General features: G+C 38.1%; 1 protein-coding gene across 7 annotated transcripts in view; it reads right to left on the bottom strand.

Moving 5' to 3' along the window:
- The window catches only part of LOC148425320 (disintegrin and metalloproteinase domain-containing protein 22-like), a 64,798-nt gene that overhangs the window by 43,386 nt on the left and 2,449 nt on the right, over positions 1-18,963 (bottom strand). For 6 of the 7 annotated variants that reach the window (XM_088409614.1, XM_088409612.1, XM_088409613.1 and 3 more), the window contains exon 3: positions 15,076-15,152. In XM_088409614.1, the coding sequence (XP_088265740.1) occupies positions 15,076-15,152 (77 nt within the window). Of the gene's footprint in view, positions 1-56; positions 215-15,075; positions 15,153-18,963 lie in introns of those variants that run through there. The other variant, XM_088409615.1, reaches the window with a different exon arrangement.

Below are 18,963 nucleotides of genomic sequence, written 5' to 3' on the forward strand. Positions count from 1 at the left end.
TATCAGATCCAAGGTGTATCATCACATTTCTGCCTCACAACAGCGTGCTAACTCACACAGGAAATAAGACGACTCCTCTGGAAGACTAATGGCCGCTTCAGTGCGCTCGGGTAATAAAATCAAAGGGAGGAGGGAGATAAAATGGAAAGATGGAGGAATGGCCATCACGGGGGGTATAAAGAAGACGCAAATGTTAACGAGAGGGAGGTGTCGACGCAGACCTCGGGGCTCTAACCGATATCCCATCATGCACCGCTTCAAGGTCCTTTCGGGAAAACCCCTGCGCCATGACTGGCGTGTAATAAGAGCTCATTGGACAGCCCCCGTTTGTGCGTCGCTGCGCACCTCGGACGACCAGCCAAACATTAAAGCCGCCATAGGATGACGGGACAAAAGTGACACGGGCGTGCGCTGCTGTGATGAAGACACGCTCTGTGGGGTCAAAGGCGCACTGTTGGCCTTTGTTCTGCTGGGATGTGTGTTTAAGATTCACAGCTTGTGATCTTTATCCATGCTGAGCCAGCCCGGCGAGGGGGGGGGCAGAGAGCGGGCGAGGGGGCAACCGCAGACTCGGATGGAGGGACCCTGATAACATATTGCGCATTTAATACTTGGAGGATTTAAATCATTTATGAGGCAAAGACGCAGAAACTCGAGCCCTTATTCATCATGCCTGACACCCCCCCCCCCCCCCCCCCCCCGTACCCGCACGCCTCCCCTCATGTTAACATGTTGATTTACACTAAACGGCAAAGCAGTGCCAGATTCTACTTATCAGGGCTTTTTTTACATTTGATTGTTTCCTTTTTGCCATTTGTTTTAAACACAAAATAATGTTGAAGCTCGAGATGGACCGATTATCAGCCGAAACGATTATCAGGGCCGATATTTGGACATTTTTTCGTATATCGGTATCTGCCTGTTTTTGTAATCCAACCGGCCGATCTGAAGAAATTAATGCGCTGCCTTTGAGGCTGATTCAACGGGATGTTTTTTGTTTCAAATAGTGCTAAGAGAATAGTTTCTCTATTGTTAAATGATTGATACATTCCGATTGAGGATCATTGTTTTGTTTGTGTAAAGAAAAAGTGCGGACAGCCGCAAATGTGGCATGCGGGCCACACATTTAACACTCCTGTCTTTTTTTTTTTTCAAACCCTTCAACCCTTGGATGCACCTAAGTTTAAAAGTGCAGTTTGGCACTATTTCATTTGGTCAACACACCTACATCAGGAAGCCTGTGTGCAAAACATGCAATGGTGAAATCAGCATGGGAGCAACAGTAACAAAAAATAATAATAACACCTCCAACATGTGGTCCCACCTCAGGATTCATCACCCTGAATTGTCAAACTGACTTTACTTCAGTAATAAACCCCCCCAAAACAATGATTTTATGCTTGATTTATTTTTTTAAAAAAATCATGTGAGTAAAATGATGTATTGCACACTGAAATCAGTTTCAACATAAACTAACATTCATAGCAAGTACATAATTTGTTTTAATGTCACAAATAACATAACATTTAATCCTGAAGATGCATTTTTTACAGTTTTTTTTTCATGAGTAGGCATTTATTCCTAGATATTTATAATTTATTTGTTCATTTATTTTCAAGTGTAAGGCTGAAGAAGGTTGAAAGTATCTGTCATTAATTGAGTTGTTAGTAACTTTTTAAAAAAATACATCGATCGATTCATCGATAATGTGAATTGATTTTTATTTTATTTTTTATTTTTAATTGAGAAAAAACATGTTTATTTTATTCAACAACAACAACATCTGTGAGGCCTTACTTTACATTAGAGTATGTGCCTTTCTACTGTTAGGTAAATTACAGTACGAATCAATAGGTTGAAACACCTCCAAATTGAAATACTCTCAAACTCTTTAGAAGCTCAAGAAATTCAAACTATTCCATCTGGAAAATACACAGCTGTATTATATAAGTCATTCCATGTCATTCATATCATAAAGCTGAACTGAAAAAATACCAAAATGTGCAAAGCAAAAAATGACTATTTTGAAGAATATATCACTCGAAACCTATTTTTAAGTTCCATAAATGACTCTTTACAAGTTGCTGCATACTGTGGATGGCTTCAGTATTAATTTCCATTGCAGGAAAATACATTTGTCTTACAAACAACAAAATAAGATAATTAAAATACCAGTGAAAAATGTATAAAACCGAAACTGAACGAAATAGGAATTTAACACCTACATTTATCATGCAGCTATGCACAAGCAACCGAGTACCAATTTCTGCCCTCAACTTTTGATTTATGTGTATAAACCAAGAGCTTCTCCTCTAAGAATAATTCTTTCCAACTCCAATCTCTTCACCGCCATGGGCAAGACTAAAGAGCTGTCAAAAGATGTCAGGGCCAGGATTGTCCACCTTCCCAAAGCTGGAATTGGGTTACAAATCATCAGCAAAAGGCTTGGGGAGAAGGTGACAGCTTTTGGCGCAGTTATTCCAAAGTGAAAAACACAAAATAAACATAAAGCAGCCCTTAGTCTGGAGCTCAAGGCCATTTATGATATTTCATCGGACAAACCAGGTATGAGGTCATCCGTGGTTCCAAGCATGCAGTCGATAGCGTACGAGAGACATAACACACACATTCATCATCATTATCCACATTTAAGGTTTCAGCGCTTATAACGACAAAAATAGACATGCATCATTTTATTTCTTTTGTTGCTGTGCCACAACCCTTAGTAGTAGCTGCAGTACTAATTTATTTGATCTATATTGGGCTTTATTAGATTTTATAGGTGTTCCGCCGGTCTATGTTACTCTCATTCACCGAGTTCACGACCTTCTTCTTTTCAACAGTCTACTTATCCACTCTGCTGGAAGACGTTTTTCCCCCCGCTGCCGTCGCCGCGGCAACGTCTTGCATTGGCGCGTTTGTCAATCAAAGGAATTCCGACCAGACGCTCCGCCACTCGAGCTGACAAAGTATTCATAAGCGGGCACATAAGAGCCATTTGCGTCACGCATCCCGCCTCTCTCACCAGCATTTGAATGTCAGTCGGCCCACACATGCTTTGAATGGGCAAAAGAGTGAAAGGGATATGTTGCACAAAAAAATATATATCTTTACATTATATATGGTTTGAATTGAAAGAGCAGGAAGTGTAACTGCAAGAAAATAAGAATTATTTCAGGCACTTTGATGCACATGGTTATTTTTTTCTGTTTTGGACTCACCTGTAAACCTTATAAACGCTGTCAAAAATAATTAACAGTTGTTGGAAGTTGATTTATATTGCTTTTTTTTCTTTTGTTAATGTTAAAAGGATATAGGTTTAGGTATACTATACAATTTTTAAAGAGTATAATCTTATTTATAGTCAGCACTTCGAGTGGGGGGGTAAACTACAGTAAACTACAGTATTCTCAAAACGAGTAAATGATCAAAAATGATTATTGATTCATTTTATAATTAGTTTAGATTAATTGATTAATCATTGCAGCTCCATAGACGTGTTGTTGTTTTTTTTAGATCATTACATTTGCTAATTGCAAGTCAGTGCGCAATAACAAAAAACGAGGAACAAACTTAACATCAAAATTGCAACACTGGCCCACATTTTTTTTTTAAATATATATCTGTATTGCGAGCTGTTTTTTTTTTAGGAGCAATGTTACTATCTGCTGAATGTTAAGTAACTTGTAATGTAAATTGTTCTTTTTTTTTCCAAATCAAGTACTGTATTTTCTGCACTATAAGGTGCACCTAAAAGCCTTAATTTTTTAAAAAAGCGGATGGTGCGCCTTATAATCAGGTGCGCCTTATACTGTATATGGATCAATATTGAGATGTGTAGATGGAGAATGAACCAATAAAGTAAGCTTTACCTGTTTCTTTTGTGTGTTTACAGTTGAACAAGGTTGGTCATATTGACATTGTTATTATGCTATTGAGAGTTTAGAGTTATTATTGTTAATACTTTGAGTATTACTATATTGTGATTGAAAACGTTTTGAAATATGTCATGAATTGAGGGTGCACCTTATAATCCGGTGCGCCGATACATGGAAAAAAGTTTTAAAATATGTCATTAATTGAGGGTGCGCCTTATAATCCGGTGCGCCTTATAGTGTGGAACATACAGTAATTGGCAAACCAACTTGAGTTGTTACTTATTAAACTAAATAATTGGTAAGGTAATGGAGGGAAAAAGTGTTCTGGAACAGCTTGCTATATTTGTGTCACTGAAGTTATGGATAGAGGACTGCTGTTATTTTCACATCAACAATTGGGGAGGTTAGTTTGGCAAAGGAGGGAGAACAAATTAATTGTTGGCCTCGGTACGGCATCGAAATGGTGTAGCATGGGCCAGGAAAAAAGGTCTTTGGCCGAAGAAGTTCATTCTTCGGAGGATTGGCGGAAAGTGGATGTTGATAGAATGGAGAAGGGGTTGGGGGCTTTGGGGGATTGCTGTTTTTCAGGGACTTGGCTGGGCAAGGGGGTCAGTCAGGCCGACCTGGAACCATCCTTGGATGAGGAAATTGGACCAAACCAGGTGGCGTCAAAACATCATGTTTTCCCCCCTGAGGACCCCGGAATGGAGTGTTCTTCTTGATTGTAAACTATATAACCTTGGGCGAAACTGTCTAGTGGCACTTCTTTCTGCCCAACTTGTTCACAAGTTGGAGGCCAGAATTCTGTCTTTGAACTGATTGGACTTGAGAGATAAAGCTCAGCTCAAATTACAATCAAGAGTGAGTGCCTTCTTAATAGTTTTTAAAGGTACTTTATATTTCTTTAATGTTTATTAATTATTTTATTCGTTATATTGTACATAAATCGCTCCTTTAAGGGAGATTAAACCAACACGCATGAATTAGCTGGTAACAAGGTAAAAACATATTTACAAATTCCAACAGTAACCAGGTTACTTTTAAAAGCAAGTAAATTAACCAAGTTACTATTTAATGCACAAAATTAGTCAAGTAATTAAGTCAGGCATGTCCAACCCCAGTCCTCGAGGGCCACCTATCCTGTATGTTTTTGATGTTTCAGCTAATTTAAATGATCAGGTTTGTTGTCAGGCTTCCGCTGAGCTTGCTGATGAGCTGATCATTTGAATCTGGTGGGGTAGGAGGACAGAAACCACCAAAACATGCCGGATGGGCACTCCCTCGAGGACTGGGTTTGGACACGCCTGAACTAAGTTTTTTTCAAAGAAAACTGCCAAACTTGCCTTTTTTTCGCTGCTTTTTCATCCATGCTGAACCTTAAGGTCTCGTCCCATTATACATCCCAATCATGGAGTCCACGACTTAGCCCACGTCACGTCAAGACAAGTTTATTTATACAGCCCTTACTCACCAGAGGGTCTCAAAGGGCTTCACAAGTGAAAAATAAATCACAGTGAACATCACAAATTCACAACAGCATGCTCTGACCAAAGCTCCCAAAAGGGCAAGGAAAAACTCAAAAACATGATCTGGGGAAAAATAAGAAACCTTGAGAAGGGATCGCAGCTGGGAGGAGCCAGTTTGCCGACATTGTAACGTTAACAATTGTCACCCGCGTAATACAGTTTATTACGTCACAGGATAACATTTTAGAGACATTCAGCAATCAGGCTTTCGCTGACTGATTTGAAATGGGTACACTGTTCTAATTCAGCCTTATTTTTGTTATATGTGTACCCCGCTTAAAATTCCTCTCACAGGCTGTGTCGCCAGGCACCGCATGGATGAAAAAGCAGCGAAAAAAAGGCAAGTTTGGCAGCAATAAAGTTGATGTGAGTGTGTGGAGCGATTGGCACAAGAGTGGAACTAGCAGCCTTTCATTGCCTCTACAAAAGCTGAAGTCTAATTATCCCAAAAACACAGACGTCCATACACTGCACTTCTCTTCCGCGTACGGACCGACCACTCTAGCTGTGCTAGGAGGACAGCAGGAGCTGCACAAAAGTAATGAACCTGCTGTGTCAGGCGGCCATAATGAGAAGTGGAGTGCTGACGGAGAACAGGGAAAGGGGTGGTGTTACGTCGGAAAGGTGGATGAGGAGAACAGAGGGGAGAGGAGGTAGGGGGAGGAGGGTTTTCTCTTTGGGGATTGCTGCAGCTGCTCGCACCTAAACACCCCCACCTTAGCTCGCGCTGAGGCCCCATTAAAGGTCTCCAGGCTATATTTCATTTAGTCACAGGTCTCTTATGAGGAATGCATCATTTGGCTGCATGTTCTATCTACACGTAGAACTGATGGCAGGAAACAAATGCTTTCTTGGCATCCGTTATGTACTGTGAACGTATCCAATTTTTGGTTCATGGATTCGGTACTGAGCAGCACAGCAGGGAGGAAAAAAAAAGCTTCCTTATCAGTCTGATACAAGGTTGTTATAGTTAATGGAAACTAACAAAATAACTTGTTATTGAAATAAAAACAACTACATTTGGCATCTTCTGATTAGAAAAGGGACTAAACCTAACAACTGTAAAATTTTATCCGATGATTAATTTCAGAAAGATTGCTCATTTACACAGCTTTTTTAATTTAAAATTGTACAGACCCGCGCAATATGAGCTCGCCAACAGCAGAGATGGGAAAATCAAGTCCAGAAAGTAAAACCCTGCCACAGTTTGGCTTTAGCCACATGTGCTTTCACTTAACAGGCGTGTTAACGAGCTCATTTGACTACAAGTTAATTACAAGCACGTGTGGCCAAAGCCAAACTTTGGCAGGGTTTTTACTTTCTGGACCTGGATTTTCCATCTCTGCTAAACAGTAATTTTCCTCAATTTCTGTAGAATTCAATGGAAGCAGACTAATCATCTTTGCTTTGAACCAAAGTAGTAATTGAATCATTAGTAATTAATTCCACCCAGTCAATTTGAAATAGTGTCCCTTTTGAAATAAATAGTTGGAAATGACAACAATGTTTCATAATCAACAGAATAATTGATCATTAAAATAATCATTAGTTTTTGTCTGTGTCAGGTTCATTTTAGATTTACAGTGTTTATTATTTTCCTATTGCTGTATGTTGATACTGAAGTAAGGTCTAAAAGCACTTTGGAAATTGTAGTTTACTTTCAAGGAACAAGTTTGTTTTTTATTAAAAAGGAAAAAAATCGAATGATTATAAATTTCAAAAACTTGCAAATAAATGTATTCTTGATGACCAGCAGTATGTTTTAAATACAATCGTCGGTCTAGTTATCATTAAATGATATTACATGGGGGGTGGCACTTTTCATTGTCCTTTTAATACACTATACCGATTGCCCTTTGTTTTAATGTCGCATTCCGCAACATATAAATGCAAAACAAAGACTAACACTAAAACTAATAGCTAAAATACAAAAAAGCATTGCAAAAAAAAAATGGAAAATTAACGCAAAGGATTTAAAAAACAAAATCCAAACTTTAAAAACAAAAAAAAACTTTATCCTCCCGAGACCCAGCCCATTCATTTGTGTCCACTGTTGGGTCCATTTTGTCTCAGAAAGAAGGCAAAGTTAACTGCAACCCAACCAAACATGGAAGCCTCTACAGAACACACTTAGTAGGCTAGCTTGAACGAGTCAAAAGATAAAGACCAAAAAGCAGATGCCCACTGTAGTGGACATCTGATGAAAAAGCTGCGTCTCAGGAGGCTACAAAAAGAAATAAATCTGAAAGAAGTTTAATTTTGAAAATAAGACACATCCCTGTGTATACATGCTAAACTGCTTGTCTTGGTCGCATTATACATCTGTAAAACACAATGCCCGCAGCGTCTTCAAAAAAAGAAGAGACCAAAAGGTGAAAAAAGAAGAACAGCTTCCAGCTTCCAAGAAAATGCCAATATCAGCACTTGAAATAGAGCATTATCGCTATAGGTGATTCTCACACAGCATTTGGCGACAGGCTTGCAAATGAAGCAATAAAGCTTTCAAAAGTGCCAAAAGAGCATTTGCACTGCTTGCAAAACCAACAACCTATTCTTGTGAAGTGAGACTTCCACTGAAAATGACTTTTGTTTGGGGACCGCCGTTAGCACGCAACTTACAGAACGGAGCTGACTTTTGCATTATGCAGTATGTGATGAGAACATGCACATGACGCGCATGGGTGCTGAAACGGCTTTGGTTTTACTCATCATGCAAACTGAGCACGACGGCTTGACAGAGGCTGGACAAACACGGACGCGGCAAAAGAAGAGAATACGCTTGATTAACTGACAATCGCAAGCAACAGTGAACGAGGTATTGAGAGGGAATCGAGTTCATTTTTTAAATTTAAATCATTTAAACTAATCTCCAAAGTTAACTACATTTTATAGTGCCTTCGACATATCGTCGGATTGTTGCCATTGTATAATAATAAACGTACATACGGGTCAGAAATATAATTTTCTGATCTCATACCAACTGCTAGCTAGTTTTGAGGCTAAAATAAGGAAAAAGCAATTCTGTATCAAATAAAATAAGCCTAGCTGTCAAATTTGTGCTATTAAGTGAAATAGTCTCTTATATTTACTGTTTGTTTTTGCACAAGATTAGGCACTAAGAGATATTTGCATTGTCAGCCACATTGTTTTTGTAACTTGTTTCAGCCATTGTTTTTACAATTTTTCAGTCCTCTAAGGAACTTTTTAGCCCCCATCTTAACACACGCAAGAAATTTTACAACACAGTTGATATTAATCGGTTTGTATGGCAGAAACATAGCAAATCAAAAAAATGATCATGTGATCAAAAAATATGTATTCATCAGATGGCATGTATCCCTATGAAAGCAGTTATCAAATGGGGATACGTGAAGGCATCTCATTGGGAGGTATCTACTTGAAGAGTCCCTTGTAACGACTAGAAATGACCTCATCCATAAATCCAATCGCTTGGCTTCAAATGCAGTGATTCTAAGCTTTTTTTTTTTTCAACGATCTATACGTCCTGTGAAATATGGGGATTTGACGTGATGATGATACGCGGGATTTTAAAAGGGTGTTGGCAAATCTAAGGTAATACTGTTAAATTCCATGGTAAGAACAGTACATTTTTCTGTCAAAATTATAAGCAAACAAATGGAATATGAAAGAGCTTAGTGCAAAATTGTGTTATAGTCACTGGTTTTCAAAATGTCATATGCCTTTATTTTGTTTGATAAGAGTTATTAGTGATGCAATTTTCTAGCAGACACATCAACAAACGTAGCTCCAAAGTTTAATAAATCAGACATGGATGGTGCAGCACTCTGTTTTAAGTCTTTTTTTCCATGCAAAAATCCTTGCTGATAATTTCACAGGGGGTCTATATCTTTGAGAAAGAAAAAAAAAAAACTATGAATCAGTTCCCTCCGCTAGATTTGATTCGTATGGATGAGGGCAATTCTAGTCATTACAAGGGACTCTTTTCAAGCAGCTACCTCCCCCAAGCATATAAATATACAAACACAGTGTCCACTCGATTTTCCCCATCTGCTGCTTCTCCACCCACACTGCAACAGGACCAGAGGGTGCTTCAAAGACATCCACCCATCCTATGCTTCTTATTTTTTATTCCATCACTCTTAACTCTCCATCCCCCTCACTCAAACACTTGTGCATTTCTTATCGTGTCCTTACGAAATCAGATCACGCCTCCTTTCAATAAATTACCAAGCAGGCAGGTAGCAGAGAAGGATAGACCAGAATGGAGATTCAAATGAAAGGAAAGAGAGATGTTGGCTCGTATCAGTGTCACAATGCAGGTAGAGTGTGTGATACATGATGTGGAAAGGGGTCATAAGAGAGACTTAAATCACACACACGTGAACGAGTAAGGTTGCATGTGTGATAGTTGGCCCCACATCAGCAGCATTCACGCTTCAAGGAAGCAAAAAGAAGCATTCACACATGCACAGATTCCTCCTCCCTTTTCATTATTATAAATTAATCAAATGGATATCTTTTTTCATTTAAAATTGTCCAAAATGCTCGGAATTACATCTTCTCAATAGTAAGTGTTGAACAATTTCTGTAGTCCTCCCTGCTATTTTGTGGATTTTTTCTACCTTGCTGCCATTGTGACTGCAGGAAAATTGCGGCGCAAACATGGTTACAGCAGAGCTTGGAGGAGGATATTTTTTTCAACTTATTTTTAATATTGACTGACCTGACTTGGTCGACTTTGCCCCTCCTCACTATTAGTTTCTTAAAAATTTAGTTAGAGTTAAAAATGTAGAACCAAAAAGGGCTGCTTTTTTACTCTTTGCAGATTATTTTACTAATGTACTCATCGACCATTTACTTGTAAAGAATAATTTGAAAATAATTTATTTATATAATTATTAGTTTTGAAATGAAAACAATTCAACTTTTCTCACAAAATGAACAGTAGTGACCGTTGTAGTAAAAAAGTACAATTTTTATGCTTGGCAAGAGGATGTCAAATAAAAATAAAAAAAAAATCTGCATTAATTTAACCCAGCAAGAAGAGCGTGTGCAAATTAAATCAAAGAGAATGAGATGAATAATTTTGGATTCCTTTGTTTTTGCGCACTTCATTTTCCTCCTCTGATCCTCCTTTAATATTCACTACTTTTTGTCTGTCTCATTATGTTCATCCATTCCTGTCTTTTTTTAAATTAGAACAATGCTTAACGTGCCACATCTGACTCGACATTGTAGGTTGGCAAGTCATTATTGAGCGAACTGTTTTTCTTCCGCACAATTATTTACCCACAGACACACCCCAACGCATATGGACACATTCAACAAACTACCCAGCCGTGGGATGTTTTCCTAGGTTTTTTTTATTTTTTAATTTTTGGAGGGACCTCACAGTTTACACGAGTGTTCAATCCGGTCCATCCCCCACCACATAGAGACATGCTGATTGCACACACGCCCTCCACACATATGAATAATGCATTTGGCATTGCCGGTAAGCATGCATTAGCATAAAGAGCATGTCTGCGTGCAGGAAAGCTGACGCGACACAAGTAGGAATAACAGCACACTGAGCGCCTGTCAGTGTCAACACAGCACACAGGAGGGACACAAGCCTTCTTGTTCCTGTTTTGTAACGCTATAGTGATGATGTAACAGCGATAAGACAAACAGACCTGCTTCTGCTTTAAATGTGACAGGCATGGAGAATCTTTTTCCTGTCAGGGGTGATTTTGGTTTTTAAAGTTCTCTGAGGGCCTTATAAAAGGGGAAATTTGATTCAACGATGGAACAAAAGTTCATCGTCATATCTTATGAGCATTTGTGGGTTTAATGTTCTTTAACAGTTGCTCTGAGGTTTCATTTCCACTCCGGTGGAACTTAGCAAGATCCCGACAGCCCAAATTGTTTGCATGTTTGATTCTAGTAGTTGTTGCGGGAAGCTAATGTCAAGGTAGCGTCATGTAACGGAAAGGATTAAGATGTGTTTAACACAATTAATTTGATATACCATCTGAAAATTAATATATCCTCCACAAAAAAAAGAAAGGATCTTGGTGTTTTAAATAGGTTTAAACAATAGGTCCACCATTTAGAAGCTCTCTCCCAGTGGGACGTTTTTGATCAAAAATAAATATTTTGATGGAATTTTTTTCAACCAAATACATTGTCGTGATATCGGAGGGGGACTAAGTATCGGCAGATCCTCAAAATTGGGTGACTCTTTTTTTTTTTTTACTTTGGGTTTAAAAAAGTACTAATGCCTTAAAATAAGGCCGCTATACCAGGTGTTGGCCAATTCCAAAACCTGGTATCGGTACTCAGTCATCCCTATTCCACAAAAACATTGCAGTGCATCCAAATCACCTTATTTGTTTGGAAATTATGAACAATGCTGTATGACATGACTTTGGGGTATGTACTGTGTTTGGACTAATAAATACCAATATTATTGAATATTTAGGGCCTGAACAATAAATCAATGGTCAATAAATTGACGCTGATTATAATTTGTTGATATTAGCGCTTCCAAAAAGAAAAAAAAAAGTAAGCAATATGTCTTTTTAACAAACACATCACAACATAATGACGTTTCAAACACCTCCACCCCCGAAAAATACACAGTGCCACCCAGAACAAATAAATACTGTCTGATATTATTCTATCGCAAGGACAAAGTATCATAAAACTGTAAAATCATAATTCATTCAAGTTAACAACAAATAAGTTATTTTATTCATTATATACATATGTTTGCATTAATTGGCTGATTAATTGACCATCAGAATTTTTGTGTCAAGTATCGGAATTTAAATTAGCCTAAAAAAAATATGATGAGAAAATTATTACACTTTTTAATATTTATATTATTACTTTATTTTAATTATCATTTGAATTACTAGAGAAATGGTGCAATTAAACACATCATTTTTGTTAAATAATATTTTGATTTTGTATATAATGAAACAATGGAATGGAAAAATGAAAGTCAGTTAAACCACAGCAAAGAAGATGCATTAAACATACATAAGAAATAAGAAAAATGATGTATTATAAGTAGTTCAAAATTGTTTTCAATCAGTTGTCCTTTTTGTTCTAAGTAATTTATATGTATTATTTTGGTCAGTATTTTTCTGATATTCCTGCTGTAGCTTGTTAATACATGTTATCTAAAGTGTAATATCCAAATCATTCCAAGTATTTTTCAGTGTGAGCATGAGCAAATTGACACATTTAAATCTTAAACGATTATAAGGTCCATTCTTGTTTTTATGCTCATTGTACAGTTTTTTTGTCTTTTTGAATACACCTGTTTTCTATGCGTTGTACACCACACAGTATGTAACGTCAACCTCAATATTTTTGTTTTCTTTTTGAAGTCCCAAAATACACCGACATGTGCATACTCTTTAATCTTATCTATTATTTAGCAGGAGCTGGCGGGGTGGGGTGCGAGGGTCTCCAGCTGAATGGAGGGAGGAGACGTGTGTGTTTGGTTGAGGCTGATTAACAATAACAAAAAAAAAGGGGCGACCCCCAATCATGTGTGCAGCTCTTCCGCTCGCTCCTCTCCAATGAATGTAAATGCTGCAGCCGGTCACCGAGATGAAGTGGGAGCCACAACTGAGTGGGAGCCAGACAAAGGCAAAGATGGAGGGGGTGGCAAAGACCCCTCTTCCGTATACCCCGACACACTTCGCATGTGAGCTTGTGTTCATATAGACCCACAAATAGGTTTTCAACAAGAATGAATAAATAAGAGATTTCAAAAAAAAAAAAAAAAAGATGAATTCAGCTCTGTTGTCACCCACTCTGGTAAACAAAAGGTTATATGTGCGTATATTGAAAGAAAAAAAAAAAACATAATGGCTGAGATGCATGCAGGGAATCTGTTCACGGGGTGTGTGGTGGATGACATCCGGGCAACGAAAGTGGGAAAGCGTCCCTCACGAGGTTTGAGAAAGTGGGACTCGAAGTGGGACACACACGGACGGTGTCAATCACAATCACACCCTCGGCGCCAAAACAGCACTGCTGCGCTGCTTCAAAACTGTGCCACAGACTACATAGTACAACTCACTTTTTTAGCACATATTACACTGTGTGTACACATGGAATGTCATATATGTATATATACACACACACACACTAATGGTATGAGCAAGAGTTCAGTTCTTTGTTCAAACTTGGACTGGCTTTTGGCTGGCTGCTGAGTCTATTGGTATGCACAGCCACATATGTTAAAGTGGCGCACAGAGTGGCTGGTTGGAGGCTAATTCCCTTCTACGGTCAACTTGAGATGGGATTTCACTTGTGTGTTTCCTTATAAAATGATATTACAAGGACACCGGATTATGCCGCAGAAGGGTGCACGCCATGCCATCAAAAACGGTACTCATGAGCAGCGTGTGTTATTTGTGCCTGCGAGTTCACACAGAGATTTGAAATGTGTCAACAAAACAAACACAATACATCAGTCTATGAGCTGAAGGGTTTTTTACAAAATGGATAAAGTAGAAACTTCAAACACCAACACAAATAGTCACGTGTCCAAACTGTTGCCATCTAATGCTATCAACTGAACAGGCAATGTACTGCATTTTCGCCGTTATAAGAAAGTACACTGACATTAATCAGTGTAATTTGACTTTATTAAGAAAAAAAAACACTCCTTATACACTATCAATTTTAATGACTGAGAAAGCGTAGTAAATCTCCACGTTTATCTCATTTGTACATTTTGGGAAGTAAACCTTCTGTAAAATATTAGATAGAAGCCACTTCCATTGACTTCAAAGTGAATTTGTGAGAAAAACTAAAAATGCCCAAATTATTTTTTTTATGCTCCAAAGTCACCTGATTTAGAGAATCTGCCAATACTGAATATATATATATATATATATATATATATATATATATATATATATATATATATATATATATATTTGTGGCGTAGTGTATAGCACCTCCGTCTCACAGTTACAGAGACCAGAGTTCAAATCCACCATGCTTTGGCCTTCCTGTGTGGAATTTGCATGTTCTCCCCAAGCCTGTGTGGGTTGTCTTCCACCCACACCCCAATAAATTCATTGTAGCCAAAACTTGAATGTTTTTATTGCTGAAAATATCTAAAAGTGTAAAGGATCCCTTTATCTGAATCTGTTTTGAAGCCACAGATTCTCTGTGCAATACTAGAGGCTTTAACGGAGATGAAAACATAAACTCCTGGAAGAAGCCACGCTCGAGGGTGCCTAATGCTTTGTACGCGAGAGAAAGAATGAGAGAGGGGAGTCGTGAGCAAAGAGGGAGAGGAAAGTGAGTCGCTCACTTTCCATCAGCGGTGATCAATATCAGCGTCTGACAGCGCAGTGCTCCAGCCTTTACCGTAAATCATGTACCATTATGATGGAGCCTCTGAATCACTCCCATAACAAACATAGTGTACATACACACACACACACACACACACACACACGCACGTCTACTGTAAATGCAAGAGAAAATGACTCGCTAGTCGCTAAATAAGCACCGGCGTCACATCTTTGACTTTTCAGTAAACGCTAAAAGCAATCGCATTAACAAACAACTGACTTGACATTTTTGCTTGCACGCGGCAGCCACGTGCCGGACAAGGGAGCAAGATTGGATTTACAGCCGCATCGAAGTGCAGACGGCACGGAGAAACTCACTGATTGAGTTCCACGTCCAAGGTGAACTTCCTGCCAAAAGCCTCCACTTGAAAGCTGGCCTGGGCCACGTGGTTGACCTGAAAGAGGACAAGCAAGAAAGGACGGCTCAGTTACAGTTATTAGCATATTCGTGGATCACAGGGCACGTAATGACATGCGTGCGTCAGACTAATGGACACGGGTGGATGACTGCAGGCCGTCCGCCAACTTTGACAAAATGACTGCTTATGAAGACATCAATGTTCATTAAGGCATCAAGTCGTCTGCTTTGCCGCTGGTGCTGAAACGTATGCAAATTATATGATTTTCACACGTTGTAAACAGACACGTGAGACACATGGTGTCGAAGAAAAATCAGTCAGAAATCATACAAAAAAGACACCCGCCAAAAAACGTTACTGACATGCTTATCATTGTTTTATTTCAGTGAGATTATGATAATGTGTTTATGTATAATTATATCCGGGAGATGACACTAATCAAGCGATGCCTCGGAAGATTGAGTCCACTTGAATGACATGAGACAAGATTTTTGCAAAATATGTGATATAAAATGATGCCTCACATACATTTTCTTCATTATTTCTTCATATTCTTCTTCAATACACCTCAAAAGTTGCATCGAATGGAAGGCTTTTAATGTCATTGTGTACAATGAAATTGGCAGCAGATTATACAACTTGTTTTGGTTATATCCTAAATTAATACAAGTTGCAATGTTTATCTTTGACAAAGTGGAAGAACATGTTTATGTTTGTACTTTCTTGATCTCATATAATATTATACACTACGTTTGCATACAGAAGTAGTTCATGCAATGTTTTACACTTAAATTCGAAGAGGGAGCTACACATGTTAATCGCTATCTTGTTTTGAATTTTCTGCGTCATGTGTTATAGAATGAGAAGCAAAAAAAAATCTGGAAACAAAATAATTAAGGCAAAATCATCCAGCCCTGCTTAAAGTTTTTGTGAAATGAAAACAGTGTAGTTGAGTGTACTTATTTACAGAGTTCAATAACGTTTTCCAGTGTTTTGAAAAACACAATTTACAGTTTTGGTAACTGAAAAAACACAAGTTGGCTATGATCCAAACTTTGATATTTACCGTATTTTCCGCATTATAAGGCGCACCGGATTGTAAGGCGCACCCTCAATTAATGACATATTTTAAAACTTTTTCCATATATAAGGCCCACCTGATTATAAGGCGTACCCTCAATTCATGACATCTTTTTAAACGTTTTCAATCACAATATAGTAATACTCAAAGTAATAACAATAATAACTCAAATAATTACTCTAAACTCTCAATAGCATAATTACTCAATGTCAATATGACCAAACTTGTTTAACTGTAAACACACAAAAGGAACAGGTAAAGCTTACTTTATCAGTTCATTCTCCATCTACGAATCCCAATCTCAATATTGATCCATATATAAGGTGCACCTGATTATAAGGCGCACCATCAGTTTTTTAAAAAAAATTAACTTTTTACTACACATTCAGCAAAAGTGTCAAAATTCTTTGATTGTACTTCCCTTTGGACTTAACCGAACATGTTCTTGAGACTTCCCATCCTCAAACGTGCATTAAGGTGGTTGCATGAGTGTGATTGATTGGATTGGAGGTGGATACTCATTCCTCTTGAGTGTTGGACACAGATGGTGCACGGGGTTTGATTCATTCATTCACCGCACAGCCCTCAGGGTCAATGGGAACCCACCAACAGTCATTCCGGTGGTCCCTCCCCCCCTTTCCATTCTTGCGCCGCGGGCTACCTTCATTACGACGGGGATGCTACATGACCGCACAACGGGGGGAGGGGGGTCCGATTCGGGCAGGTGCCCCCTGTGCTCACCCAAGAGTGACCTTGGGCAAGCTCCCCGTGGAGCACAGCCTCTATTGTTTGGAAATGTGTCGACTCTGCTCAATGCATATATGAGTTGGTAAACTGTAAACCGGATGTATATGATTCGATCCTGCAGTTCTCAGATGGGGGTATGAATATTGGGGGTGCGTAAAGGCACTTTAGTGGTTTCTCCAGCTGTCAGCAAATGTAATGCTGTGAAAGTACATTTTTCTTTTCAAATCAAGAGCAAATTATTTGTAACATAAAACAACTTTTTGAATAATTGTTTTGTAGTGAATCTTTTACAAAACATTCTAATTAGGGTCGTCGCTGTACATTTACGATAAATTATTTTATTGATTAATCCATCGCTAAATCGAAGAATTGACTAAAATTTATTTTGCATTAAAGTGCTTTACAAAACATGTTTCTCATGTAGAGATTATTTAACAAATACTGTTGTATGTTTTATACTGTTCATTAAAAGCAACAACAATTAAGCAATATTACATTTCATTTCCCAAATATCATATTTTCATTAAACATAAAAGATAAACCGAACACATTTCATGGACTACCAAAATCTGAATAATTACCATTCAGAAGCTGGAATTTGAGGATTGATCATTTTAAGTTTAAAAATGGCTTTGATTGATTACCCAGTTATTAAAATAGTTGATTCATTCGATAATTTATTAGCTGTCAATTAATTGATTAATTTTGATGGGTCGAGATGTCTGCCTTTATTTTGTTAAAGGGACAATGTGTAAGATTTGGACCGTTTTTTAATTACAGACAGCAGGAGGCGCTGTATTCACATTGTCTATAAGCTATAAGAGACATGGCAACCTTAGGAGGAGTGCCACCCCCCCATGTAACATACATTTATGATAACTAGACCTATGATTATATTTAAAACAAACAGTTGGTTGTTGAGAACGCATTTATTTGTAAAGTTTTTGAAATGTATAATCATTTAATTTTTCCATTGTTAATGAAAAACAGTCTGATTCTGACACATTGTTCCTTTAAGTATAGTGCAGATGCTCGAGTCTTACGTAAAGACACCTAAAAATACCTCTACAAATGTAGTTCTTTAATTTAATAAATCAGACATGGATGGCACGGCATACAGTATTTTTTTTCTTGTTGTTGTTGCTGTTGTTGTTTTGTTTTGTTTTTAATCAAAAGTATGCACAGGTTAGTAGTTACTTGGCTGATAAAGGAAAAAAAAAATCACAGGGAGTATTACTCAACTAAGGTTGAGAACCACTAAGCTAATCTTCAATATAAAACGCCTAATGGCTTGAGATAGCAGTAGGTGACTGTGTAATCCACTAACTCTTCCCTCATTGATTTGCGAGTTCCAACAGAATTGACTTTTCATACTACACGGTCCAAATGTGAACACATACACTTTCATTTGCTGCCTTTGTTTTTCTACTAAACACAACTTTTTTTGCTACTCCTCTGCTGGCGGTGTTGATGTTTGCGTCTGAGATTTAAAAATAATCCAGAGAGTCTATAAATAACATTATGCGTGTGTGACATCCTTTCAAAACCACAGGACAGGTTTGTTTTTAGACGGATGGTGCTAAAAGCAGCCAATAAGTGATCATACGGTCTTAGTTTGATGTTGCAGATGTGTGGCGACTCTCCTGAGGCTTTTGTGAACAGACAACTATCAAAATTATATTTTCCTGCCAATTTTTGTGTAAATGGAATCCATGTGAATCAGGGACAAAGTACAACAGGCATTTTTTTTTTTTGGCCTTTAAAGCTGGAACATAGGCAGCATGGGATGCCTGTGCATATGTGTAATAATAACAATATTGCATTGTATTTAATGGCACGTTTAAGAAAGAGTCAATTATTAGTTTAGGAGAGAGGTTCTCCAATGGGGTACAAGTACCTCTGGCTCTTCAGGGGGTATGTGAAATTTTAACAGGGTTTCTGCCACTATGTTTTGTAACACCCAGACAAAAGCAATACTTTTGTCAGTCTTCTCAAATTAGGAGCAAATTAACTGGAACA

This window comes from Hippichthys cyanospilos, chromosome 3 (genome assembly GCF_059441005.1).
Source record: "Hippichthys cyanospilos isolate Australia breed blue-spotted pipefish chromosome 3, RoL_Hcya_1.0, whole genome shotgun sequence".
Classification (NCBI taxonomy): Eukaryota; Metazoa; Chordata; class Actinopteri; order Syngnathiformes; family Syngnathidae; genus Hippichthys; species Hippichthys cyanospilos.